At 42.9% G+C, this 26,366-nt stretch overlaps 2 protein-coding genes across 5 annotated transcripts in view; one reads left to right on the top strand and one right to left on the bottom strand.

Annotated features, from left to right (window-relative positions):
• SERTAD4 (SERTA domain containing 4) overlaps window positions 1–4,812 on the bottom strand; it is a 14,304-nt gene extending 9,492 nt beyond the window's left edge. The window contains exons 1-2 of one of the 4 annotated variants that reach the window (XM_089909309.1): window positions 4,470–4,812; window positions 25–205 (exon numbers count right to left, since the gene is read on the bottom strand). Coding sequence is in view for 1 of the 4 variants with exons in the window: in XM_022593466.2 (XP_022449174.1) it covers window positions 25–280 (256 nt within the window). In the remaining 3 variants the exon portion in view is untranslated. The other 3 variants (XM_022593467.2, XM_089909325.1, XM_022593466.2) reach the window with 3 other exon arrangements.
• Window positions 3,494–26,366, top strand: LOC111184712 (uncharacterized). The gene is made up of 5 exons (XM_089921201.1): window positions 3,494–3,736; window positions 4,091–4,785; window positions 5,732–7,003; window positions 8,986–9,086; window positions 22,408–26,366. Exons 1-2 carry the CDS (start codon window positions 3,494–3,496, stop codon window positions 4,715–4,717), a joined length of 870 nt encoding a protein of 289 aa, XP_089777327.1. The 3' UTR covers window positions 4,718–4,785; window positions 5,732–7,003; window positions 8,986–9,086; window positions 22,408–26,366.

The following is a 26,366-nucleotide window of genomic DNA, read 5'->3' as shown; positions in this document are numbered from 1 at the left end:
CGGAATCCCTACTGATGCTCTCACGTTCAGTCTGTTCCGCTGCCCGCTGCCCCCTCTTCCTCTGTTTCTGCAGGGCCAGTTCCTCCACAGCATTCTGGGGCTCTCTCCACTTTCTTCTCCCAAAGCGAAGCAGACAGAGACACACTTGGTAGTTGTTTCCACCAGCCCTGATTGGCCTGAACTGGATCTGCCTCCAGTCAAAACACTGGGAGATGAAGACAGAAAATTGGCTCCAGTTTCCAGCCATGAGTTGCAGTCCCACAGGAGCCAAGCACAACATCAACGGAGCAGGAGGAATATTAAACAGGAGCCAGGGCTTCAGGGCCAGAGGCAGCGGACAACTCTACACCGCAAAGCCCAGAGGCAAGGCAGAAACTTTCCAAGAGGCAAAACACCACTGCGCTTCTGTCCAGTTCACGCCCTTCCCTAGGGTCTGCGGGGAAACTGGGAGGCTCTCTACTCTTGGGATGCGCCCTGGGCTCCTCAGCACCTTGGGTGGTGGGGGCCTTTCCCTGGGGGCTCAGTGTCTTCACCTGGTCCTAAGTAGGGCTCAAGGTGGGGTCCAGAGTGAGTGCAAAGGAGAAGAGGATCTAAAGCCAGAAGACCTCGGGGCCATAGATCAGTGGTGACTGCAGAGCGGCCTCAGTGCCTTATTATCCACCAATTCCTTTACGAGACCCAAACCTCCACTATCTCACTTTGCCGTTTAAAGAACTGTCACAAAGAGTGATGACAGGCCTGCTTTCTTGAAGATTGATTGTCTTTCAAATAGACGCTAAGGGTCTAGTTCTTGCTTTCTTCTCCAAATTATACAGCTTGTAATGTTTGGGGGAAAGAGTGAATGTACTATTGTCTCGTGGGAGACTATTATTACCTACATGTTATAACAAGGGTCCACTTCCAGGTAAAAGGAGGAAAGGCACAAGGGGAAGGGCTTCATTAAGTAACAATGGCCTTCTGGCTAACAGAGCAGCTCTTGGCAGCAATGACTCCATCACCCAGACTCCTCTCTGAGACCTGAAATTCTGTCCCAACCTCACTGAAGAAGTAAGTCAGGCCTTCTGACATACAGGGGAGGTGTCCAGGTCAGTGGCTGGAATTAGGACCCAGCTGATTTGGGCTGCTAAATTACCTACCCCCTTTCTTTTAAAATGCCCTCCAAAGAGGCAGCAGCAAGGACTTATTAGAAAACCTTATTTCAAGAGAATAAAAAAGGTTCAATTAATTCTCTAAAAAGAAATGATCGGACATGCCATTTATTCTGTTCTTTGAGTCATCAATCAAGAAATTTAGACCACACTGATTTCACAAACTATCACCCCTCAAACTCGACATCCAAACCAAGTATTTATTTCCTGGAAGACTCTTATGAAATGGTCCAATTTCTTAACTTATCTAAGAGACAACTGTATCAGGAAGTGCTATTGCCAGGAGCACATGAATTATATAGCTTTTTCTCAGAGTCGGTAGCCCCTGTCTCATTGACTGCCACAGTATTTTCTCGTTTGAAATTTACACTCACTTTGTGCTAGATTCTGGGAATAAGATCCAAGCTTTTCGCCTACGTGGAAATTTTATTACATATAAACCAAAGCACGTTGACAAATCCATATTGCATAAGGCAGAGAAGCATTTGCAGGCCCCTAGCAGCAATTACCTTTGTTTAAAAGGACATTATATGGGTCCTGTGCTATTTTATGTTAGTAAGAGTTTGTTTATATTTTAATGACTTATCCTTGTAGCTTTTTGGTTGTTAAGGATTTCAGCGTTTCTATTTGTTAGTATTGTTTCCCGCATGAAATTCTACTCATGCATTTGAACTTGAAACATGGCATAATAGTTTGTATCTTGGCTGTTTCTTTCCTTTTATGATATCTAGTTTCAGTAAGTTTTTCTTTTCTTGAATGGGAAACTTTTACACACAAAATCCTAAACTGGAGAGGTGAGTTCCAAGAGTGATTTATGTAAGTCCGAATAAAAAAATAAATGAGTTGGGATTATTTGGGAGCAGGGAGGAGATTTTGCAATTGAATCTTCCTAGTCTATCCAGAACTTACACTGGGATGTTAGGAAATTAAGAAGGCAAGTTCAACGTTCATGAAATATTGGAGTATGGGGCACGAAACCATGATTCTTTTTATTTGTATTATATGTACAGATCCAAACTGTAATTTTTTCTCAGTACAATGAGATTTACATTATAATTCTGCTACTGAGTTCAGAAGTTGAAATTCACAAATTTGTGTGCTGTTAATACTAGACTCACAAAGATGTACATATAGAGTAAATTTTGTTTTTTTTTAACATCATTGGTGAGTGAATTCAAAAGAACGGTGTTAAAGTGTGTTTTGTCTACACAAGTGTTTAAAAAAAATAAAAACTAGAAAGGTCCTAACCTTTTATCCTCAGGCTCCTGCATGTCTGTTTCGTCAGCCAAGGGAATGTAGCAGAATGACACCTCAAGCATTCCCAGAAGGCCAAGGGCTAAAGTGTCAAGTTTTTCCAGCAAATGTTCACAGTAAAGTTACCAGGCATTTCTATACAACTTGGTTTTTCCAGATGAGTTGGGCTTCTTCTTTCCTTGGAGCCATGATGATGCTAATAGAAGTAGCACACATAACAGGGTAGCTGCAGATTCAGTGATGCCTTCCATCCAACAGGCGATCCTGGTCACTCTTTGCCAACCCCTCCCCTTCATCCATCATTAGAAAACATTTTATTAAGAGCATTATAGAAGTTAGAGGTCTGATTCCAATACTGAAATGCAAGAAAGTAAAGGGCTGGTATTTTCGATACACCTTTGACACTGCCGGTCTTAGCTGTCCTGCCCAGGTGTAATCAAGTCCTTGACCTGACACTGTTCCTAACAAGACCTCAACAGCTTGTCCAGCTCGTGGTAGTGGTGGGGGTGGAAGGGGCTGGGTGGGTGGAGTGAAATCCTTCAACCCTTCTAAATAGAGAGATACTACTTTTCTACGAGTCCCAGCAGTACACCTGTCTGCCCTGGGAAATACATTTCCTCAGCTGCAGTTCTGAAAGGCCAAAATCTTTAGGTCGGGTTCTGGGGCTGGAATGCGGCTGCTGAGCAGGAGGGAGACGAGGGGGTGCCCGGGTGCCCGAGCCCGGGAGCCAGGTCTCCCCATCCCAGGCCTAAGACTGGGGTCCGAGGTCTAGAGACCCACCCCCTGCAGGCGGGCAGCAGATACCACGTCCGAGTTCCCACACTGACACACCCTCGCGTGTCGGTGCCGCAGCCCAAGCCCCTCTCCGGGGAAGCGGGCAGAGCCCTGCAGGCCGCCGACCGAAGGAGAAAGTAAACAACATCCCAAGTGTCTGGGAACAAAGGCAAGTTGTCTTTCCACGGTGCTGGAGCCGTGCGCCTCTCCTGAAGAATAAGAGCTATGATTATTCTTCCTTTTCTTCTTCTTTTTTTTTTTTTTAAACCAAGTTTCCTTCTAAGGGCAATAAACACCAAAGGTAGGATTCCAAGGAAATGACTCACGGCGGTTGGCAGGGCTCTAGAGAGGCTGGCCCCGGCCCGCGCTCCAGCCCGCAGCAGATGCCTGCCCGGCCCTCCCCCCTTCGCCGGCCAAACCCACTCGGAGCCCGCGCCTGCGGGATCGCCCTGCGCATCCGTTGGAGCCGGGCGGCCAGGACTCTGCCCGTGCCTCCCGCAGGCGCCCGCCGTGTCCGCGCCACCCTCGGCCGCGGAGCCGCCTCTCCCCCCGCCTCTGCGGTCCCGGCCGGGCACTCCGGAAAGTTGCTAGGGCAGTGGAGGCGGGAGGGGAGGCAGGGAGGAGAGAGGCGGAGGCGTGGACCAGGCGGGCAGCAGCCGAGCCCGCCGGGGAGGTGAGCTGAGGACAGAGGAGCCGCCGCCGCCCGCAGCGCGGCTCGGCTGCCTGGGAGGAGAGTGCGGGGGCGGAGGTGGCGGGGGGGACAGAAGGTGTCAGCTCCTGCAGCTATTCCTTTTTCTTGCAAACGCGCGCTCCTGACATCCACCATCCCTCCCTCCCCACCTGCCAAGCGCCGCGGCGTCCAGACCTGGTGGCATCCCTCCTACTGACCCCCGTCCCCCAGGACAAGGGAATAGGCGGCCACCGAGGACCCTGGGGTCTCACTAGAGCTGTGGTCCCCACCCGCCCCTAGACTCGCCTCGGTGCGCGCGGGCTGCAGCGCGAGCAGCCCTAGAGGCGGCGGTGGTTCCCGCCCGGGTAAAGGCTCCGCGGCGCTCGCCAGCGCCGGGAAAAAAGCCCGCGCCGCCTCCGCGCCCAGCAGCGCCCCGGCGCCCCAGCCGCCCCGGGTCCCGCTTTGGCCGGTGCGCGTCCACTCGGTGACCCCGGAGCAGCCCCGGGGCCGGAAGGGCGCGCGGGAGCCAGTCAGCCCCAGAAGACGCCCGAGGGGACCGGCTGTCGCGCTCCACCCGGCCCGGCCTCTCCGCCCCCGCCGCCCGCGCCCAGCCCGGCTCTTACCGCGGGGTCAGCCGGAAGGCGGCGGCCGCGGCTCTCGAGCTGCTCCTGGCCCTCTCCGGGCTCGGCGCCAGCCCGGCCGCCGGTACACACTCGCGCGGGTCCCGGCCCAGCGGCCCGGTCGGCGGTGGCCGCTGGAGCGCGGCGGGCGAGGGTCCCGGCAGGTCCCGCCGCCGCGACTGGGGTGCTGCGCCGCCGTCGCTGCAGACGGTTATGGTAATGAGCGGCTCTGTCTAGCGAGGAGCGTGTGAAACCCGTCAATCCTGTTTGCCATTTCCCCGTGGATTTCCGAGGAGAGGTTCTGCAGGATGCCCCCAGGGTGAGAAAAGGAACATGACAAGCGCGCCCGCTCTCCTTCCCTCCCTCCCTCTGCTCCCGCCGCCGCCGCCGCCGCCGCCGCCGCTCTTCAGGCAGCACACGGGGCGCCTTCCCCTCACCCCAGCCCGCCCCCTGCCTTCTTCCCTCCTTCCCGCCCTCCCTCCTTCTCTCCTCCCCTCCACTCCCCTCCCCTCCCGGTGCCCGGGGACACGCGGGCCCAGCTCCAGCCCGCAGCCCAGACCCCACGCGCTCCCGGGCTCCCGCCCCAGCCCTGGGGGCTCGGCTCCAGCCGAATAATGTATTCACTCTGAAACCTTCTGAGATGTCTTCTCTTTTTTTATTTGGTTTACTTTTTTGTTGTGCGTGCGTGTGATTTAAAAGAGAAAGAAAGAAAGAAATCTGTGCCTTTCCCACCCTTTGCAAAAGACTTTCTTCTCCTTTGCCACAGCAAACGGAGATGAGAAACAGATGTCTTTGCAGGACCAAGCAGTTATTCTCCCCTCGCCACCCGCCCCCGCCCCTCTGGAGCTGTATATGTATAAAAAAGCAACCTTGGTCAGACTGCAACTTGAATTGGTAACTCCTTCTGGGTGGGGAGCCTCAAGGGAAAGCCTCCAGGAAATAAAAAAGTAATAAAGGAGGCTGTCCTTGGTCAAAAGAATTTAATTTAAGCCCCAGAATCACATTATTTTGCAAATAGTAATTTCCCCCTATATTGGACTCAACTGGAGTTTGTGTTTTGAAACATTAATTCATAACTTCTGTCTAGGGACCCCTCCATAGTCGAGATGGGTCATTTCAGGCGTAATGAACACAGAGGCTTGGAAGGCATAGACCTAATAAAATGGGGGGGGGGAAGGCACCTGCACAAAAGTGTTACAAAGACTGTAATGTTTGTTTACTGCTACTATGCCAGATGTGCTAAATATAACACTTCTTTAAAACAGAGATCCTCCGACTGTGAAAAACCAAACCTCTTGCTGCCTGGCTCCCTAGGAATCAAGAGGAGGCACAGACTGAAAATCAGGGAGAAAAGGAACAAGATCAAGGATGAGGACTAGCATCTGCAAATTGAACCCTATCTAATTTGCATGTTTATTTCTTAGAATTGTAATTAAATTTGTGTAATAAATGTTTTCCATTTCATTTGTACGCTTAAAATTTGGGTGACTGACATGCAGTTAAGTGAATTTCTTTTTTTTAAAGCAAATGTAGTTTATTCAATAAGGCAGCAAACAAATATTAAACATAATTAGAACTAATCTGCTTTGAAGGTATTTTTGCTGAACTTTGTACATTAAAGACTCTCAGAGGTTTTAAGGGTATTAGGAAGCTGAGAGAAGGCAATTATGCTGAAAACAGACTAACTCAACAGACTTCCAGGAGCACTATTTCATTTTTTCCAAAAGGCATTTCAGGGTTGCATGCCTAGGATTGGGAATTGGGCATCCATCTTGGCTTTATTCTGAACCAGATTAAATTGCATTGGCTCATGCACGATATATAGGCCATTATGATGATAATTTAAGAATTGTAAAGATTCTACCCAGGTTATGGATAGAACGTAATTTTCATTTAGGTGGGGCGAGGAAAGGCATAAGGGCATTTAAAGCAGTGCAAGTACTTGAAAATCTAAGTGTCTAAAACTGGTTAGTGCCTAACTCAAATAAAGAACTAAATGTGAGGGCTTGGAGGCATGGCTTATTATTGTTTTTATCTGCCTGTATTAAAGTTTTATAGCATTTAAAGGACTATGGGGAAATCCCCACATACCCTTAGCTGTGTCAAAATACATAAAACCAAAAGGAGCAAATTAAGCATAAAATTGAGAAAAACATGAGACTTAAGTATCAGCATGGGTTGCATTGGCATCTTTGGAGCCTTGGCTCTGAGAAATGAGCCTTCTGGGAAACTGGCATTGCCCTTGGGTGGGGAGGACTCTTGGCTTTAATGTTATGAGAAAATGACATCATAACAGAAGTATGAAATCATTTTACTTCACAGCACCCTTGTGGTTCTGAGTAAGAACTTGACCCTGTCCTGTTCAGATATGTTAGGTTAGCATGTTTTACCGAAAGCTTTCCCTGGCCTACTTTTAATCTCAAGCTTAATGTTTGCAGAAATTCAGGGCCCGACTGTTGACAACAGGAACTAATGTCTACAGGCAGAGGAGGCAGTCAAATGTCCGTGGAATGAGAAACATCATTTAAAAATTTCAAGTGAGTAAGTGGTGGCTATGGCACAAGGAAAGGACTCACTCACTATACATCAATAATGAAATATTTGGAATGAATGAATGTAATTTATGAGCTGCAATATTCAACCTGAGAGCTCTGACGTCATCATTCCTGGATGTGTGTGCGTGTGTGTTTGAAGTTCCAAGACAAAAGTTTGATTATGAAACTTAAAATATCTTGAGCTGCAAATTCACTGAAGACCATGATTATTTTTCTTCAGTGAACAAAGAGAGTGCCAGACTTAAAACTGCTGAAACCCATTTCTCAAAAACTTGTTATCATTTGAAAGGGGGATTTCTCAAGTAAAATTTGACGTATTCAGATTACTGTGGACACAGTGCCCATTTGGGTTATAAAAAGTCGGAATTACTGGCATTTTTTAAAAAGTGCAACCTTTTTTAACAACAAAAAGAGATATCTAATATTAAATCTCTCCAATTCCTCTTCTCTTATTCTCAAACCTTCTCTAATCAGGCTTTCTTATCCCATCACTCCATTGAAACTGTTATTGTCAATGACACCAGTGACCTCTGGGTTGCTAAATCCAAAGGGGTTTTCTTGGTTCTCATCTTTCTTGACCTGTAAGCAGCATTTGACCAGGATGATCACTCTCTCTTCCTTGAAAACTTATATCCTGTTTCCAGGACAACATACACACCTGGTTTGCCTCCCACCCTACTGGTTCTTCCTTCTCAGTCTCCTTTACTGATTCTCTGTGACCTCTGAAAGCTATAGTGCCTCAAGCCCAGTCATTGAACCTTGTCTCTTCCTTCTAACCACTCTCTTGTGGAAATCACTCAGTCTCATAGCTTCAAATACTGTGTATATTCTGATGACTCCCAAATTTAGATCTCCAGTCGAGATTTTTCTCTTGATCTCCAGACTCCACTTAGATGCTTAATAGACATCAGAGGATTTACAGATCAAATTCCGGATTGTCTCTGTTCCCCCTTCCTTAATATTCTCCACTCCAGTTAATAAACCACACTATAGCTTTGGAGTCACCCTTGACTCTTTTTTTCCTTTACACCCTACATCTAATACATCCAAAAATCCTTAAGGCTCTACCTTTAACGTTTTTCTAGACTCTGATCACTTCTCATTATCTCTGCTGCCACCACCCTGGTCCAAGTCACCATCATCACTCTTGCCCGGGATATTGCAGTAGCCTCCTCCTTGCTTCAGTCTCTGGTCCTTTCTACATTCAGTCTCAACCCAATAGCCAATGATGTCAGTTTTTGCTCAGACTCTTCCTAACGCTCTCCATTTCACTCAGTGTAAAAACCACATCCTTACAATGGCCTACAGAGGCTGCAAGTCTCCCTTTACTTCTCTGACCTCACTCTGTCTCCAGCTACTTTGGCTCCAGTGTGTCAGGCCTGTGCTTACCTCCAGTTCTTTCTGTTCCTCCAGTATGTCGGGCCTGTGCTTACTTCAGGACACTTGCAGTGGCTATTTCCTCTGTCTGAATGCTCTTTCCCCAGATAGATGCACAGATCAACGCTCCACCTCTTCCAAGTCTTTGCTCACATACCACCTTCCTAACAAAGCCTGACCACTCTGCTCAAAATTCTAACACTTAATCTCCATATCTTATTTTATTTTTATCCAGAGAATTTATCACCTTCTAGTAAGTTCTATATTTTATATATTTATTCTATTTATCACTTATCCCTTCTCACTAAAAAGGTCCTTGAGGGCAGGGATTTTTGTCTTTTTTATTCACCCCTGTATCTCCAGCACCTAACACAGTGCTTGGCATACTGAAAGCGCTCAATAATTATGTACTGATTAACTGAGCAATTAACGGACAGCTTCACATATGTACAGAAACCCAAACAAGGCTAAAATAGAGCTACTTTAGTCTAGTGTATGTAGAGTGGTGAAACACGCAGTTCATTTTATCACCTACTCATTTGCCTGTTCCAGAATTCTCTGACCCAGTGCTCTTATCTGCCCTGCAGCATTCCAGGACCTGAAGACACTCCCAAGATCCCCAAGCACCCAAACTGTTTCATGCTGTCCTGCCTTCACTGAAAGTCCCCAGTACCATGTTTTCATCCAGGTGGGTGCTCGTGCTCTGGACCAGCCCTCCTTTCCGCCAACGCAGATTTCCATCCATTGCCAAGATGCTTGTCCTAAGCCATAGTCTTCAGGTTACAAAGTATGTAAAGTTGCTCTCCAGAACCCTGTAAAGTCACTTCTTGGCAAAGCCACCCTTTCAGAAGCCAGGAACTCCTCTACTGTCTTTTTCATCCTCCATCAAAACTTGCTAAGAAACCTTCAATAATTATGTGCATTTTATATGCGAGCATTGAGCTAGGAACTGCAGGTGAGGTAGAAATGAATAAGACACTGTTCCTAGACTTAGGGAGTTGTCAGTATAGTGAATAGCATAAGACAGGCATAAAAATAATGATACTATTTAGTAATTCAGGGAGTAGTAGCTGCCATGGGAGTTCAATGGTGGGACAGATCACATCCAGCAGTGGGGAACTCCAGAAGGACTTATTGAAGAAAGCAAAATTTGAAGTTGACCTTGAAGGATAGGCTCTTAATGGGTGGAAATGGAAAATGGATGAAAGTATTTCAAGTGGAGGAAACCATTTGAGGCACATAGGTTGGAAAGCTAAAGCCATCTTCAGACAACAGTGAGTATTCCAGTTTTACTAGAGGGGTTAAAAAAAGCATGTGAAAGTGGAAGGTAGATGAGGCCATAAGTTAATAAACATTGAAAACCAAGATGAGTTTGATTTTAATTTAATGGGCAATGGGGAGGAATAAAGGGTTTTGAATTGGAGAATGACACAATCAAAGCCCAGCTTTAGGAAGAGTAGTGTACAGTGCAGAGTGGTGTTTCAGCAGCCCAGGTGAAGGGAAATGGGGGTCTGTGTTACAGTGGGGGTCCCTGGAGATGAGGAAGGAGACAGGTACGAGATGTTGCAGTGTTGGAATCTTTAGGATATTATCATTGATTGGTTGTGGGGAAGGGAGGAGTGAAAGATGACTCTGAGGTTTCTGCTTGAGTTACCGTGTGGTTAAGTGAACCCACAACAAATGAGAAGAGGCAAGTTTGAAGGGAATAGAATGTGTTGCCTCTGCTTATGTTGCGTATGAGATGTTCGCGGAACAGACAGATGGAGATGTCCAACAGACAGACATCTGACTATTCTGGTCTAGCTGAGGATAGAATTTGAGAGCAAATTATAAAAATTTAGGATGATTTCAATAACTATGGAGGTGGAAGTCTTAGGACATGATGAGGTAATTGAAGACATTACAGAGAGTTTAAGAGTGAAAGGCTTGGGTCAGCACCTTGAAGAATCTGATAATATTCAGAGGTTAAAATAGTGTTTTGGCCTAATGTGTGACCTCTTTCAGGGTTATTTGTATTTAATGGCGGACTAAGACCCTTTTGGCTTAAATTTAAAAGAAGAAATTTGGGATGGGTTGGTGGATGGGGGGTAGCAGCATTCTTTCCTGACTATCCTGACATCACAACACAGAAGTGGTTATATGCTGCGCCTCCTCGTGTGACTGAGTCTACTGATTTGCCATCACAGGTGGAAAGGGATTTGATATTTCATCAAAGAATCTTGAGAAAATCCCTGAAAAGATGTAAATCATTGATAACAAGCTTGGAGTGTTTTCTCTCAGGGATATTTGTATTTTAATAGGAGTCTCCTAAATACCACACAAATTTTAATCAAAGTAATTAATAATGACATGATTTCAGATATAACACAAGCCAATAAATATTATTTCTGAATGGAAATCACACAACGTATATGATCCCTTGTTCAGCGTACTCTTTGGGGGCACCTATATTAGTGACTAGGTAGGAATGGTTTACAGTAAGTGTACCAATTATTTGTAAAGGGACGTTCTTCCAACATACTTGGTAATTTTTGCCATTTAAAAATTTCTATTAAAACACTTTTAATGCTGTTAATCTTGTATTAGCTACAAGAGTGTGGCGCTTGGGTGTACATCACCCTTACTATTCAACCCAAGTCTTCAGGGAAAAGATGGATCCACGTGAGGCATGAAAGTTGGGTGGGACCTGGATAACCAGAGGTGGGGAGGGAGGAACCCCCCAAGAGGATTAAGGGCAAGTGCTTACATGGTGTGATCCAGGGATGAGGGACTGGATGGATAGAAGCCAACTCTAAGGTTTAAATCTTCATATTTGGAAAGATGGCAGTGCTGTTGTCGGAAGGAAGAATTATGTGAGCAAGAAATGGTCAAAGCGTGTGTATGTGTGTGTGTGTGTGTGTGTGTGTGTGTGTGTGTATTGGGGGTGGGGTGGGTTTAAAGTTTTTACAATATGAACTTTTTACAGTATTCATTTAGTAAATAAATAAATGAAAAGTGGTGATATGAATACTTTATGGATATATCACCTTTTTCTGTTAAACTATTTTCCTTTTTTTTCTTCCAAGGAGATCTCCCCACCCATATTCCTTTCCTTCCTTTGGGATCAAGGGCCTGTACAGTTTTTTCTTGACCAAAAACTTAAACACACGTGTTCACCTGTGCCAGAGCACTAGTCCAGAAGTCTGAGTTACTGAATAAAGAGGTGCGGTGTTTCATCTAAATCCTGAAGACAGATTTTGGCGAGGCCAGGGAGAGGCTAGGCAGGGTTGCAGGAGGGGATGCAGAGCTGGCCAGCAGAGTGGACCCCAGTTAATCTTAAGCCTGAATAGAAATCTCACCACATAAACAAGGGTAGGATCCAAAATTCACAATTCTGTCATCCTTTTAAAAAAAGACATAAACCAAGGGGAATGAGACCCCAAAAGGGGGCAGTCTGTAGAGAAACTGTAGCTACTTGCAATTTGATTTCAAAATCCCTTTCCTACTTTATTTACAGATAAGTACATTGTTGTAAAACAGATAAGCTAAACATTTTATGAGGCTTAATATCAGAAGAGCAGGTTATGTTTATGATACTATGTCATCATATCAAGAAGCATTTATTAAGTCACTAATAATTGCATTGGCACATAGAGAATTAATACAACATGGTTCTTTCAGGGGCTTGAGGAGTTGGCGGTATTTTCTCGGACTCGCCTTTTGTCTTATATATGTGTAATTTCTAGAGGTCTTTTCATCTTGGTGCATAGCTATTCTATTTTTTTTTTTTTTTTGCAGTTTTTAAAAGATTAAAGCCTCAGAGAAGAGTTTTGGTAGCTGGCGAAGGCAAGGATGTAATCTGATTAAGTAAAATTTTAAGCTATATAAAATTATAGAGATTTAAGTGTGACCCTAATTACATTTATTAAGTATTACCCAATTTGTTTTAAGTGGTATGCTGTCTCTTTACTGAACGAATCAATACTGGGTTTAAGTGAAATATGTGTGCTTTTCACAAGCATGTTTGATTTCCACAGGTCAAACATTCTATAACAGAGACTAGGAGAAGGAAATCAGTATTGCGAAGGCATAAAGCTCTAATTAGGGTGAAAATGTAAGGGAAATATGTGGTTATCATTCTGCCCGTCTGTAGGCATTAGCTTGATTTCGATCTACTTCATATAATGTCCATGTACACAATGCCAATAGAGTAAACCAACTGTATCAATAACTAGTGTCAGGAAAGGGGAATAAGGAATCATGTTTCACCAGGGGGATAGTTGAAGACAAATTTGTCTTTGAGCATTTCGTTTTGTATTCCTAGTTTCTGAGTGATATAAAATGCATAGGCATATCAAAGTTCATAACATAAACTGCTTATGCCACCAGGAAGATGTATTTATTTTCAGTAACGTAAAGGGAAAAGCATACAATTGAGGTGGAGAGAGAGACAGAGACAGAGACAGAGAGACAGAGAGACCTACAGCAGACATCACCTGAGTGGGAAATTACACATCCTGCACGCACACGCCCGCTCTGCACACACATGCACAGAATTCATCTCTGACAATTTAATTGTTTAATGGTAGGACTAACAAGGAATCCTTTCTAAAGTAATGGCATATAAAGGCTTCCTAGTGAAGTTAATATTCCTGCTGCATTTGATGGGTGTTTCCCATTTGTGCAGTTCTGCCCTAACAGACTCCTGGCGTTTGATGGGGGGGAATCAGGAAGGGTGGTGTGTCTGTGCTCAGTTGCAGAATCTGGAGAATGCCTTAGCCTGTGACCTTAGCCTCGAAAGCAATAAATCCGAGGCCATGATTGGCACCAGAGCAATCGCTCCCATCAGTTGTAATGTCTTGGCTTGCAGTCTGAGGATCTGGTCTTCGTGGACTGTAGGCTGGGTGTTTTGAGCACAGGGCCCTTGCTTCTTATACAGTTATCTGTTTTCTCTTAGCTCACTAGAACCAGGATTTGGCAGCCATTTGTGCTGAGTTTCAGGACGCCGGTTTGACCAGTCTTCCAGATAATGAAATGCATGATGTCTCAGATGCTAGGGTTTGAATCGTCATCCTGAGCCGCAGTCTCTTCTCCTCATATTTCCTTATGGTTCAGCCTGGCTCATTTCGGCGCTTTAATTGGATCCCTGGGTGGCCTTCCTGTTACAGCAGTGTACACAGCCACAGATGCTCTGCGAGAAGAATAACTGTGTCTCAAGAAGCATAAAGTTCTCAAAGCAGACCCTAAAATGTTCTCATTCTGTAGTTTCCATTCTTAAATCAATACATTTTACATTTATTACTCTGGTTATCTAACTTTGAAAAAAATGTTTTGTTGCCTGCACCAGAGAAACCCGGTGGTGGTGGTGGAGATAGAGTTTGACCACAATAGAGAAGCCGGTTTGTTGTGGAGCGGCGGTTGCCCTTTGGTTGTGGCCTGGGTCCCAGGCTGCCTGCTTCTCTCCCCGAAGGTCTGTGTCTTTCAGTCTAGGAAAAAGCTTAGTAGGCAGAGTTGAAAATGACAGACTATTTTAAACACACGCTTTATATCCCACAGTTCTGGTTCTTACTTCTATTATCATTACTTATTCATAGACTTTTATTCCCAAATATCATTACCCTTTACAGTAATAGGATCAGCAAAGCGACCACTTAAAACAAAATAAACACACACAGGAATCCGAGGCACAGAAACATTTCCCCCCTTCTCTCCAGCTTTCTGCCTCTCTCTGACTACCTGGGGGAGAAGCAGTTCTTACCAGGCACTAAGAAGCTCTGCTGCTTCAGAAATACCAGTGTAATGGGGGCTTGGCAGTGGGAAATGATATGAGGCCTCCAGCAGTCTAAGGGAGCAGCAGAGAGGTAATGAAATCTGAAGAAAAAAAAAGGGGGAGAAAGAAAGGAGTGGAGGAAGGTGGAAATCAGGAAGAAAACTAAGAAGAATATACAGTGTGCATCCCTTAAACTCAATTTCAGCAGAGGAAAATCCCCCTAAAACAGATCCCGTTTAATTTAGAGCGACTCTAAAGTGGGATCACTTACTTATTCCTTGTATAGTAAGAATAGGCACAGTATACTGAGGGCCTACTACATGCTCAATGCTTTCTGTATGTTATTTGATTTGTACAGCTGTTAATAGCGGGTGTGATTATCTCCATCTTACAGTTAAGGAAACTGAGGTTTAGAAAGGTCAAGTGACTTGTCTAAAGTTGTATGCCTCAATCTGGTGGGCCCAGAGCATAAATTTAGATTTTATGAGTCTAAAACTGCTCACTAGAGTTTTTTCGTCCTGACTCCCACTATGTTATATTGCATTCTATTTTATTCAGTCATTTGTCTCTCCACTCATATATTTATTTACATATATACCAACTTGTTCCAGGAAAGATTTAAGATGGTGTAAAGGCCTTGGAGCTACACACATATCTAGGCAGCTTGCACATGGTGAGGACATTCTACTTATTTGTTGATTGAGCTGTAGAACATCAACTGTCAAGAGTTCAGAATTCTCTCACTGTGGAGTTCCCTTCCTTTTTTATCTTTAAAAGTAGGCCAGCCAGAAACCCATCTGTGCAGGATGGCTTGGGCCCAGAAACTGAGCTAACTAATCTCCCCAAATCTCCTCTACGTCTATGCTTCTATAAAGGACTAGATTAACATGCTGTATGGGAACTATTTTTTTTTCTTTAGTAATTAATTACAGAGATGTAAAAATTGAGTTGTTAGGAGGAAAAAAGAGTAACTTTACCATGATGTAACCTGACAAAAACTACTTCAACCAGGTGATCAAGGTCAACATTAAAAGTGATAAATCACGCTGATAGTATGTACCCTTGATATGATGTGATAAAAATGAAATTTTATCTCTGTAGTCTTATGCCCCCAAACTCATCGCTACCGTCCAATCATGAAAAAATATCAGACAAATCCCAACTGAGGGATTCTAAAACTGCCTCACCAGTATTCCTTGAAACTGTCAAGGTCATCAAACACGAGGAAAGTCTAAAAAACTATCACAGTCAAGCGGAGCCTAAGGAGCCAGGATGACTAAATGTAGTGTGCTGTCCTGGATCAGGAAAGGACATTAAGTGGACACTAAAGAAATCTGATTAAATGATGGACTTCAGTTAATTGTAATGTATCCGTGTGAGTTCATTCATTGTAATAATGTACCACACTAACGTAAGTGTCAATAATAGGGGAAACTAAGTGCAGGAACTCTTTGTACTATCTTCTCATTTTTTGGTAAATCTGTAACTTCTAAAAAACAAAATCTATAAGAATACTTTCACACACACACGCACGTGAATTGACCAAGATTTTTGGGAGAAGAAATGGTATGGGTAGAAGTAGAATATATGTCCCTGTCCTGAAAGCCTAACCCAATAATCAGGATGCGTGTTTCTTGGATTTTTATGGCTGGCTTTTTAAAAAAAATTTATTTATTTTATTTTTGGCTGCGTTGGGTCTTCATTGCTGCATGTGGGCTTTCTCTAGTTATGGCAGGCGGGGGCTACTCTTCGTTGTGGTGCGCGGGCTTCTCATTGCAGTGGCTTCTCTTGTGGTGGAGCACAGGCTCTAGGCACGCAGGCTCAGTAGTTGTGGCTCATGGGCTCTAGGGTGCAGGATCAGTAGTTGTAGCGCACGGGCTTAGTTGCCCCGCAGCATGTGGGATCTTCCTGGACCAGGGATCGAACCTGTGTCCCCTGCATTGGCAGGCGGATTCTTAAGCCCTGCACCACCAGGGAAGCCCTATGACTGGCTTTTGAATAACTGAAGATAGGATCAAGCTGCTAAGGAAGGTCCACTCAGTTCCTGGTTCAGTCCTTCTTGAATGAATAAATGCCACTGCCACATACACTTCATGAAGGAGCTTTTCTGGCTCTAGGATGCATATAGCTTAGCTTGGGTTCCAGACGTCCCAATGATGGTACCCTGCACCCCGGTCCAACATGTAGCCACTCCAAGGTCTCTGTCTCGTTCTTCACAAGCCGGCAAGAGTTGTTGAACCACTCCAGAAACCGGTCAAATAACTATTTCCATTCAGAACTCTCATACCACATCCTGTTTGGCTTACTATTTATTGGGGACATCCAAGGTCTCATATGTAGCAGTGCCAGTTAAATTGTCACCAGTAGGAATCACAACCTTTCGCATATCACGGTACAGCTGTTGCAGATATATCAATTTCAGTATCTTTGAAATTGTGGTAGTTATTAGGTTTGCGACTGTATATTGATATTTAATGCATGAATAAAGAGCCCGTGTATCACCGTATCAAACATTTTAAAATATTTTTATTTTTGATAATTGTATTTTAATATAATTGGTTTCCTTTGTAATCATATGGTGATTCTAAAATGCAATTAAAAACACTTTTCTGCGAAGGGGTCCAAAGGCTTCTGCAAATTCCCTAAGAGGCTCATGACACAAAAAGATTAACACTTGATGTAATGGAATAAACACTCATGAGTCCTAAACTGCGTAGTCTCCATCAAGTCCTTTGACCTCTAGGTTCCTCATTTTTCTGACCGGTTCCCACCTTGGGGGAAAAATTGAGCAGGTGAAATATTTTTAACAAATAGGGAGATGCTTGTAAATTGCGAACCCATGTACATATAAGGAATCATTGTTATTATTGTTATGTATGTTTGGCCATTAGATAAAAATGACTTTTTATTGAGGTTTTAAATGCAGTTCATTGCTAGGAATACTTCTCACCCAATGATTTAGGCCATGCTTACATGAGTAAAGTGAAATGGAAAATTGATTCAATTCTCTGGATAATAATTCATACTAATAGTTTCCTACATTTGCCTGCAACATCCGAATAATCAAAGAAAATGTGATTTTAACTTGAATTATCAGCATAGCTATATCACAATCCTCAACTCTTCTTTGAATGTATAGACTCAAGTGCCAGAATTGAAGTTCTTAATTCTAAGAGGAATAGAATCTTTTCAGGCCTTTATTCTAGAGATACTCCAGTTGTGCACGTTGAGATAGACCGTGTGTTCTAAAGACATAAGTGGTTGACTGTGCACTGAAACACGTATATATCATTAATTAGAAATTTCTTCTGTGGTAGGCAACATTTTCAATTCCATTTGTTTTCACAGATCCCTAAACCACTTGAACTTCTGTGTAATGCATATGTCTCACTCAGGACAGTGTTGTCCAGTTAGACCCACAGTATTTTGCCGTCAGAGGATATTTTAAATGGAAAGGCAGGCTTACTCGTGCCTTACAGTGTATAGATATTAAGCATTCTACACACAATTATGTGCATTCATCTTTTAAGAAAACTTACAAATGAAATGTAAACTGACAGGAATTGGATTAGGTAGAAAATCAAATAAAGAATGCAACTGGAAAGTCTTAATGATCTGATACCTTCCACCCCTGCTGTAAAAATAAATGCATTTGTTCAGTTGAAAGAAATCAGTAATTACATTTTCTTTCTCTGCTATCTCACCCCCCTCCCCAGCTTCTCATACACAACTATACGAATGTAACTCTAAAAAGGAATCTAATTCGGTTGGTGATGCATTTGTGTTGTGAAGATACGCTATACCTATATTGACTCTTTGGAAAAGATTTGCAACAAAAAGAAAATCATCTGGGAATTAGACCTTCACTTAATAGAGAAAGCATATTACATACCGTGTTAGTTTGCCAGGGTGGCCATAATGAAGTAACACCAATTGTGTGGCTTAAGCAATTGAAATTTAATTTCTTACAGTTCTAGAGGCTAGAAGTCTAGATCAAGGTGTTGGCAGGGTTCGTTCCTTCTGAGGACTGTGAGGGAGAATCTGTTCCATACTAAGCCCTTAGCTTCTGGCGGTTGGCTGGCAATCGTTAGCATTCCTTGGCTTTTAGAAGCATCATCAAGGTCTCTGCCTTCATCCTGACAAGGCATTCTCACTATGTGTGTGTCTCTATGTCCAAATGTCCTCTTTTAATAAGGACACCAGTTATGTTGGATTAGGGCCCACTCTAATGACCTCACCTTCACCAATTATATCTGGAATGACCATATTTTCAAATAAGGCCACATTCTGAGATACTGGGGGTTAGGACTTCAACCTATGAATGCTGGTGGGGGGGGACACAGTTCAACCCATAACATATAATGGAGTGTTCAATATATATCTGACACACTGAACTGAAGCATAATATACTTGTGAAGAGCTAGAGGGGCATGTACTTGGGAGGAGACACCTCTCAAAACCTCTGATGTTAGTGTAACCATGTATATATCTTAGCAGCCAAAGTAATTCAAATCTCTATCCTTCCTTAAAGTAACTTCTAGCGGCTGTTCTTGATTTTAATTCTGAAGTATCTGTAACACCAAAGAATGAACACATGGAAATTTTTCCAGAAATGTATTTGAATGTTCCACCATCCTCCATAACATACGAATGTTTTCTAATACATACAAAGAAGATTTCCATGAGTTCCACCTGGGTAATCTTGACTCTCTACTGTAAAGATGGGTCATGCTTACACTGTAGTTTCTCATTCTCTCAGGAACATATTGGTTTTGACTATCATACAATTTGAGGAGGGTGTCCTTACTGCCTAAGGACTTTATGTTCCTGAGTATATGTCCAAAGCAGTGAGATAGACCCTGGGTAAGTCTTTGGTTGAAATAATTTGAAAGAATGTGTTTAACCCAGACTTAAGTTCCAAATCAAACTTAAGGAAGAACTTTCCCTTTACTACTTATTTTTCCCCCAATTTCTATTGAGGATACTTATATACATAGTTTAAAATGTCAAAATTCTGTAAGTCTTATAACTAAAATTGACAATCCCTATCCCACCTGTCCCCATCCCAAATTATTGCTACCCAGAAACAACCCCTGCTAACACTTTTAGGTCTTTCTTTTGGTATTTACCTTCATATTTCTGAATAGCATTTTTATAATGTTTCTTCCTCGTGTTTTTCATTTTGATTATCATTTATCATTGATTTCTGTGTAAGAAGGGGCTTTAATACTCTCGTATCTCTTTTTATTCTTCCCTCTGCTCACTTCATCTTCCTACTACATGAGTTGGCCAAAAAGTTCGTTCGGGCTTTTCCGTAAGATGTTACAGAAAAACCCAAACAAACTTTTTGGCCAACCCAATAGTTATATCGTGATTTTTGGTTAGTTGAATATTTGTTTAGATTTTTAGGACTATGTAAATACTTTGCACAACTAGCCACGTAGTGAACCTTCTTTGTAAAATAGTTTTTTTTTTCCCTCTTGTATTAATAATTGTCAGGGTTGGGTTTCTTTCTTTCTTTCTTTCTTCCTTCCTTCTTTCCTTCCTTCCTTCCTTCCTTTCTTTCTCTCTTTTGCTTAGTTTTTGATATATCTATCATTAATTCACCTCCAAACTCACTGCCAGAGCATAAATTCCTTTCAATAGTTCATCAGTAGTTCAAACCTTTTTTTCTTTTCTTTTCTTTCCTTTCCTTTCCTTCCTTCCTCCTCTCTACACCCCCCTCCCTCAAGCGCTCCCCCGACTCTTCTCTCTCTCTCACACACACAACACACACACGCGTGCGTGCGCACACACGCACACACACACGCACACACACACTTTCTGTCTTGATGCATCCCTCCTGGAGCCCTGTATCTTCCTGCTCCAATCAGAGATCCTGATTGCTCCCTAGGCTGCTGCCTTTAGCTGTCATTCTGGGTCTTTCATTATCATCCTTCTGGGATTCCCTTTACCTCATTCCTGTGATCAATCCCCTATCTCTTGTTTCTTGGATTTCATATATTCTTCTTTCCTAATTTACTTTCTTTTGGGGGATCACATTTTTAGTAGCTTCCTGAGAAGAGGCACTTGGGAGGTAAATATTCTGAGACGTTGTGTGCCAGTTATCAATTACTGCCTCTCGGCTCCATTGTCCTTCTTTATGGAAGTAGAGGTGGACCTTGTGAACATGTCTCCTTTTCCAGCAGTGTTAGGTTCGGTCAATAACCAGGTTCTGGAAGGACATTGCAAGGCATGGCAGAGGAAAGGGCTTCTCCTTCTAGGTCCCACGTGCAGCTGCCAACAGGTGTGCAGGGAACTCAGTGGTTCTTGCCCTCCAACAGGTTTCTCCACTCACCTCCAGTGAGTTCCTCCAGTTCTCCAACAAGTGACTTCTAGTGAGCCACCTCCCGCTTGCTCCAGTGGGTGGCCTCCTGCACACTGGCTGCAGTTCACCCCACCCCAGTGGGCAGCTTCCTGTGGACCAGCTGTGGCCCACGGTACCCTAGTGAACATCTCCACCAACTAATGGGTCTCAGCAGCGCCCTCTATGATGAGGTCTGAATCTCAGCCTTAGGGAGAGGAGGCTCTTCTGAGTTTATTCCTTCCTTGGTTTGGGGTACTCTGCCTCAGCCCTAGAAGAAGTAACTGCTGCCTACACCTGGTACTCCTGTATGCTTTAGGGTTCTTTTTCAAGGGATCTATTTTTCTTTTTTATAAAATTGAAGTATAGTTGATTTACAGTGTTGTTAGTTTCAGGTGTACAGCACAGTGATTCAGTTATATATATATATATATATATATATATATATATTATTTTTCCAATTCTTTTCCCATATAGGTTATTAAAAAATATTGAGTATAGTTCCCTGTGCTATACAGTTGGTCCTTGTTGGTTATTTATTTTACATATAGCAATGTATATATGTTAATCCCAAACTCCTAATTTATCCCTCCTCCCCTAGGGTTCTTTCTTTTCTTTTCTTTTTTGTGTATTTTTACCACATTTATTAGTTAAGCATCTTCTACTAATTAATAATTCTTCATAATAAATTTTCCTTGTTCCAGTCAGAATACCCACTTGGCACATCTAAAAATGTCTTTATCCTCTTATTTGATTACTTGGTTAGGTAGAGAATTCTGGGTTGAAAATAATTTTCCTTAGAATTTTGAATACTGTTACATTTTTCTACTTTCCATTGTTATTATGAAGAAGTTTGATGCTCTTCAGCTTCCTGATCTCTTGTATAGGATAGTTTGAAAAATCTGTGGAAGCTTTTAGGATCTTATCTTTATTACCAGGGTTCTGAAATTTTATGACATATCATGGCACGGTAGGGTGTAGGGCATAATCCGAAAACTCATGTCATTGAGTTCTAGGACATTCTCTTGGATTATTTCTATAATAACACCCTCCTCTTCATTTTCTCTACTCATTCTTTCCAGAATACCTATTACATGGATTATTGCTTAGTCCAGACTGGTCCTCTAATTTTCTCTCTCTTATTCCACCTCTGCCTTTTTTTTCGTTCTGTGAGAGTAATTCAGCTCTATCTCACAATCTGTCTTTGCTATTGTGTGTCTTACTTAAGGACTGAGGCACTAAGAAACTGTATTCAAGCCCTTGCGTGGGTGGTGGTGATGCTTCTGGAATGGCGATCTTCATCACAGGGTGACTAGGGTGGACAGTGTCATAAGGATGCTCTGCAGTCAGTATCTGTGAGTCTCTCGGGTTGGTCAATTTTCCCAGAGAAGAATCTTTCCATTTTCTGCTTGTGGGTATCAACCTGAATGCCAGCATTCTTGGGCATCAGATTAAAGAAAGGCAATGAGATTCTCACCTTTCATATGCAGACTTTCATTACCAGCAGTGTATCCCTGTCTTTGGCTTCCTGATGTCCTATGTCCTGAGCCACCTGGTGCAGCTCCTTCGGAGATTAAACCAGTCTTCTACTGGGATGTTGAAAAGGTAGTCACTATGTGAGGTAGAAGAAGGGATTTGAGAGCTTTATTTCCTACACAGATTTACCCTGTCCTGTTTTTAGCCCCACCTGACTTTGAGGTATATGATACCCATAATTTCTGAGCCTTTTTGAGGTTCTGTGGAGTTCGTTGTTTTGATTCTGTGTAACCCTACTTTGTCTCGCTGCTGGTTTAAATTTCAGCATTCTTTTATCTAATAAGTCATTTACCACTCATCTATTTACTTTCCAAATTCTAACATGTTATGCTGTCATATCCTTTCTCTTTCTCATGGCCTTTCTTGGTTTATGTCTTTTAGGAAATCTATTTCATGTCGTGAGGTTCTGGAAGGAAGTGGAGGTAAATATATGTGCTTAATTTGTCATGTATGATCAGAAGTCTCTTTTGCTTCTTAAAGCTCCATTCTAGGACTTCCCTTGTGGCACAGTGGTTAAAAATCCGCCTGCCAATGCAGGGGACATGGGTTCGAGCCCTGGTCCGAGAAGATCCTACATGCCACAGAGCAACTAAGCCTGTGCACTGCAACTACTGACCCTGCACTCTAGAGCCCATTAGCCACAACTACTGAAACCCACATGCCTAGAGCCCGTAGTCCGCAACAAGAGAAGCCACTGCAATGAGGAGTCCACGCCACAACTAAAGACCGCACGCAGCAACAAAGACCCAATGCAGTCAAACATAAATAAATAAAATAAATAAATTTATTTTTAAAAAAGCTTCATTCTAAGAGATATGGAATAGGAAAAAAGTTCTCCCATTAGGCCTCTGGGTTGACCTAGATGAAAAGGCCACATTTTCTAAATGCAAAGCTTACTACTGGGAAAACAGAAAATTTGAATCAGGATATCCTACATGAATACAGACCTTTCAGACCGCAAGCATCAACATTTCCAGCATATTAGAAATTTACTAAATTAATAGATTAAAAAATACATTCAAGATTAATAGATTAAAAATATAATCAAGATGGCCAAAATTAAAAGCAGTCTATACATTCCACGATAACATGCTTCTTGATATGAATGGACTGGATAATCTATCCCAAATCTCAAAAGATAATTGGAAGCAGAAAGTTATGCCCTTCATGTATCTAAATTGGTTTGCAACCTAAATTATTTATAAAAGAGAAAATTAACTAATTTCTTTCTTTCTTAATATTCTCCATGTTTAGAGATTTTCTATCTATTGTCACTTCTCTAAAATTTCAGAGAAAGAGAGAAAGGGGTTTGGTAGAGATGAGCAGAGGGGAACAGGTTACAAGCTGTAGTAGGTGACCACTTGGACCTTTATATTCATTCATCAGCAAATTTATACTCATCACCCACCAGAAATGTGTGAAAACAATGTATGAAAATGTCTGCTTCTCCTCACTCTCACCGATAATCTAAAATAATTTAAAATTCCTTGATTCTTTGTATTTAAAATGTTTTCTTTCTCTGTACATTAGTAATAGATATAATAATTTTGAAGAATTTAAACCAATGTAGTCTTAGATTTCTTTTAAAAATGTGAAGCTCACTGGATGATGTCTTTACTCACTGAATCAGTATTTCATTGTTTTAGAGAGAGGGCAGATACCAGCTAGAAAAACAAAGTTATTGTTCAGTTCTGACTGCCATTTTTTTTTTTTTTTTTTGCATCTGAATAAGAGAAAAGTCTTAAAAGCCAGGCTTGGTTTACAGAGAAAATGTCAAGCCTTCCCTTTACTTACCAAAACCAAAGCTCAAAGATCTGAACATAAAGTTCTGCATAAGAGAACTTGGAATATGAAATAAAGCAACACCTCCTTGCCTGGAGAGGAAGTGGATGGCATTTCCAGCTGAAGGATGGAGTGGGTGGAAGGAGGAAGATTCAGAAGGCGCAAGATTAGGGTGGAGAAACCAGGAGATTCCTGAGAAAGGATCCAGCAACCATACTCCTGTGCTAAAGGGTGAGGGTGTGCATGTGAGATCAGAGAAACTTCCGATGGATTGAGGGAGACTCTGGTAATATCTAAGCTTGCACTTCATGCTATGAAGGATAAGGCTTAATCTATTCCCACTTGAGAATAAATAAGGAACACCATCTGCAAATAAGTGACACCTTGCAACTTGGTCTTCTATTCACAAACTGCTATTTTAATAATAATAATGATAATAGGTAATTATAAAAGCTCTTTTTATGGGTTGGACACTGTGCTAAGTATGCTACATGGATTATCTCATTGTTGTTTCACAGTAGTCCTAAAAGAGACACTATTTCACTGAGGGGGCAGTGGAGTTTAAAGATAAGTACCTTGCCCACGATGACTTGTTAGTAAGTGGTGGAAACAGGATAGGGACCAAGCTCTAGCTCTCCAAGCTCTGAATCCCTCTGCAGTGCAGCCTCTCTCCTGTGCCCCTCCTCTTCCCTTCCACCCTCCCAAAAAGCCTTTCTGCTCTCCTCAACCTCTCCCCAAACAAAAGAGGCTAAGCTCTATAACTAACCACCCATATTAGTTCAGAGTTTGACTAACTGCAGTGTACTTGAGACTCATTCACACTAAACTGTTACCTCAAACAGACACTTAGTTATTTTTTAACTTTAATGAGGTATCTTCTACATATTGTAAAACTCACTCATTGTAAGTGTCCAATTCAGCAATTTTTAGTAAGCTTACTGAGCTGTGCAACCATCCCTATAATCCAGTTTTAGAATATTTTCTTCACCCCCTCTTATGTCCATTTACAGTATACCCCTGTAGTCACCCTCAACCCCAGACAACCACTAATCTACTTTCTGTCTCTATAGATTTGCCTTTTCAAGACATTTCATATAAATGAAAGCATACAGTATGTGGCCTTCTGTGTTTAGCTTCTTTTACTTAGCATAGCATTTTTGAGATGCTGTAGTAGGCATCAACTCATTCTCTTTTTATCACGGAATAGTATTCCATTCTGTGGATATACTACATTTTGCTTCTGTGTTCGCTAGACCTTCACTGGACATTTGGGTTGTTTCCAATTTGGGGCTATTATGAATAATGCTGCTGTGAGCACTTGCATGCTGGTCTTTGTGCAGACGTATGTTTCCATGTCCCTTGAATAGGTGTCTAGGAGTAGAATTGCTGGGTCATATGGTAAGTTTATGGTTAACTTTTTAAGAAACAGCTAGTTGCATTTTAAGCCTCATCTCTGAATGTGAATTTCAAGTCTTTTCCCTCATTTAAAGGAATTTCAACCATCAGTAAGCAATGGGAACTCTGACTTCATTCTCTCTCTTTTAAAAATAATTTTAGGGGCTTCCCTGGTGGCGCAGTGGTTGAGAGTCCGCCTACCAATGCAGGGGACACGGGTTCGTGCCCCAGTCCGGGAAGATCCCACATGCCGCGGAGCGGCTGGGCCCGTGAGCCATGGCCGCTGAGCCTGCGCGTCCGGAGCCTGTGCTCCGCAACGGGAGAGGCCACAACAGTGAGAGGCCCGTGTACCGCAAAAAAAAATAATAATAATAATTTTAAAAACACATTTATTTATTTATTTTTGGCTGCGTTAGGTCTTCATTGCTGTGCGCGGGCCTTCTCCAGCTGTGGTGAGCAGGGGCCACTCTTCGCCGCGATGCATGGGCTTCTCATCGTGGTGGCTTCTCTTGTTGCAGAGCACGGGCTCTAAGCATGCGGGTCTCAGTAGTCATATGTGGGCCCAGCAGCTGTGGCTTAGGGTCTCTAGAGTGCAGGCTCAGTAGTTCTGGTGCACGGGCCCTGTTGCTCTGCAGCATCTAGGATCTTCCCAGACCAGGGCACGAACCCGTGTCCCCTGCATTGGCAGGCGGATTCTTAACCACTGTGCCACCAGGGAAGTCCCTGACTTCATTCTTCTTTTTTTTTTTTTTTTTAAGGTTTTCAAAATAATGTTTATTTCTTAAAAGTTAACATGTGCATAATAGGAAACCAAAGAACACAAGAAGCCTGACTTCATTCTTTAAGGATGCTTTGCAGAGTGCCCCGGGCCCTCACTGAAGACAGCCGTGGCTCCCTGTGCCACACAGCTCCTCCCTACTTGGGGTCAACTGTTGAAGGCTCCTGAGGTCAAGCCCGGTTGTCATGGGGACCGCAGAGGACTCCTGCAAGGGCTGGTGCTCTACAGGAGATCCACCAGGAAGTCTTTTCCTTCTAGACAAACTGGCAGTCTACAGACTGAATTCAGCCTACAGATATGTATTGTTGGCCTACACAAATTTTTAAAAATTAGAGTGTTTATAGATTGGTCATACATTCTCCACTTTACCTGCATTTCTTATCAC

The sequence above is a fragment of the Delphinapterus leucas genome, chromosome 1 (assembly GCF_059928025.1).
Source record: "Delphinapterus leucas isolate spDelLeu-1000000601 "Yukka" chromosome 1, BTC_Dleu_Yukka2, whole genome shotgun sequence".
In the NCBI taxonomy this organism is placed as follows: Eukaryota; Metazoa; Chordata; class Mammalia; order Artiodactyla; family Monodontidae; genus Delphinapterus; species Delphinapterus leucas.
Note: the sequence above shows the minus strand (reverse complement) of the source record. Positions and strands in the feature narration are given on the sequence as shown.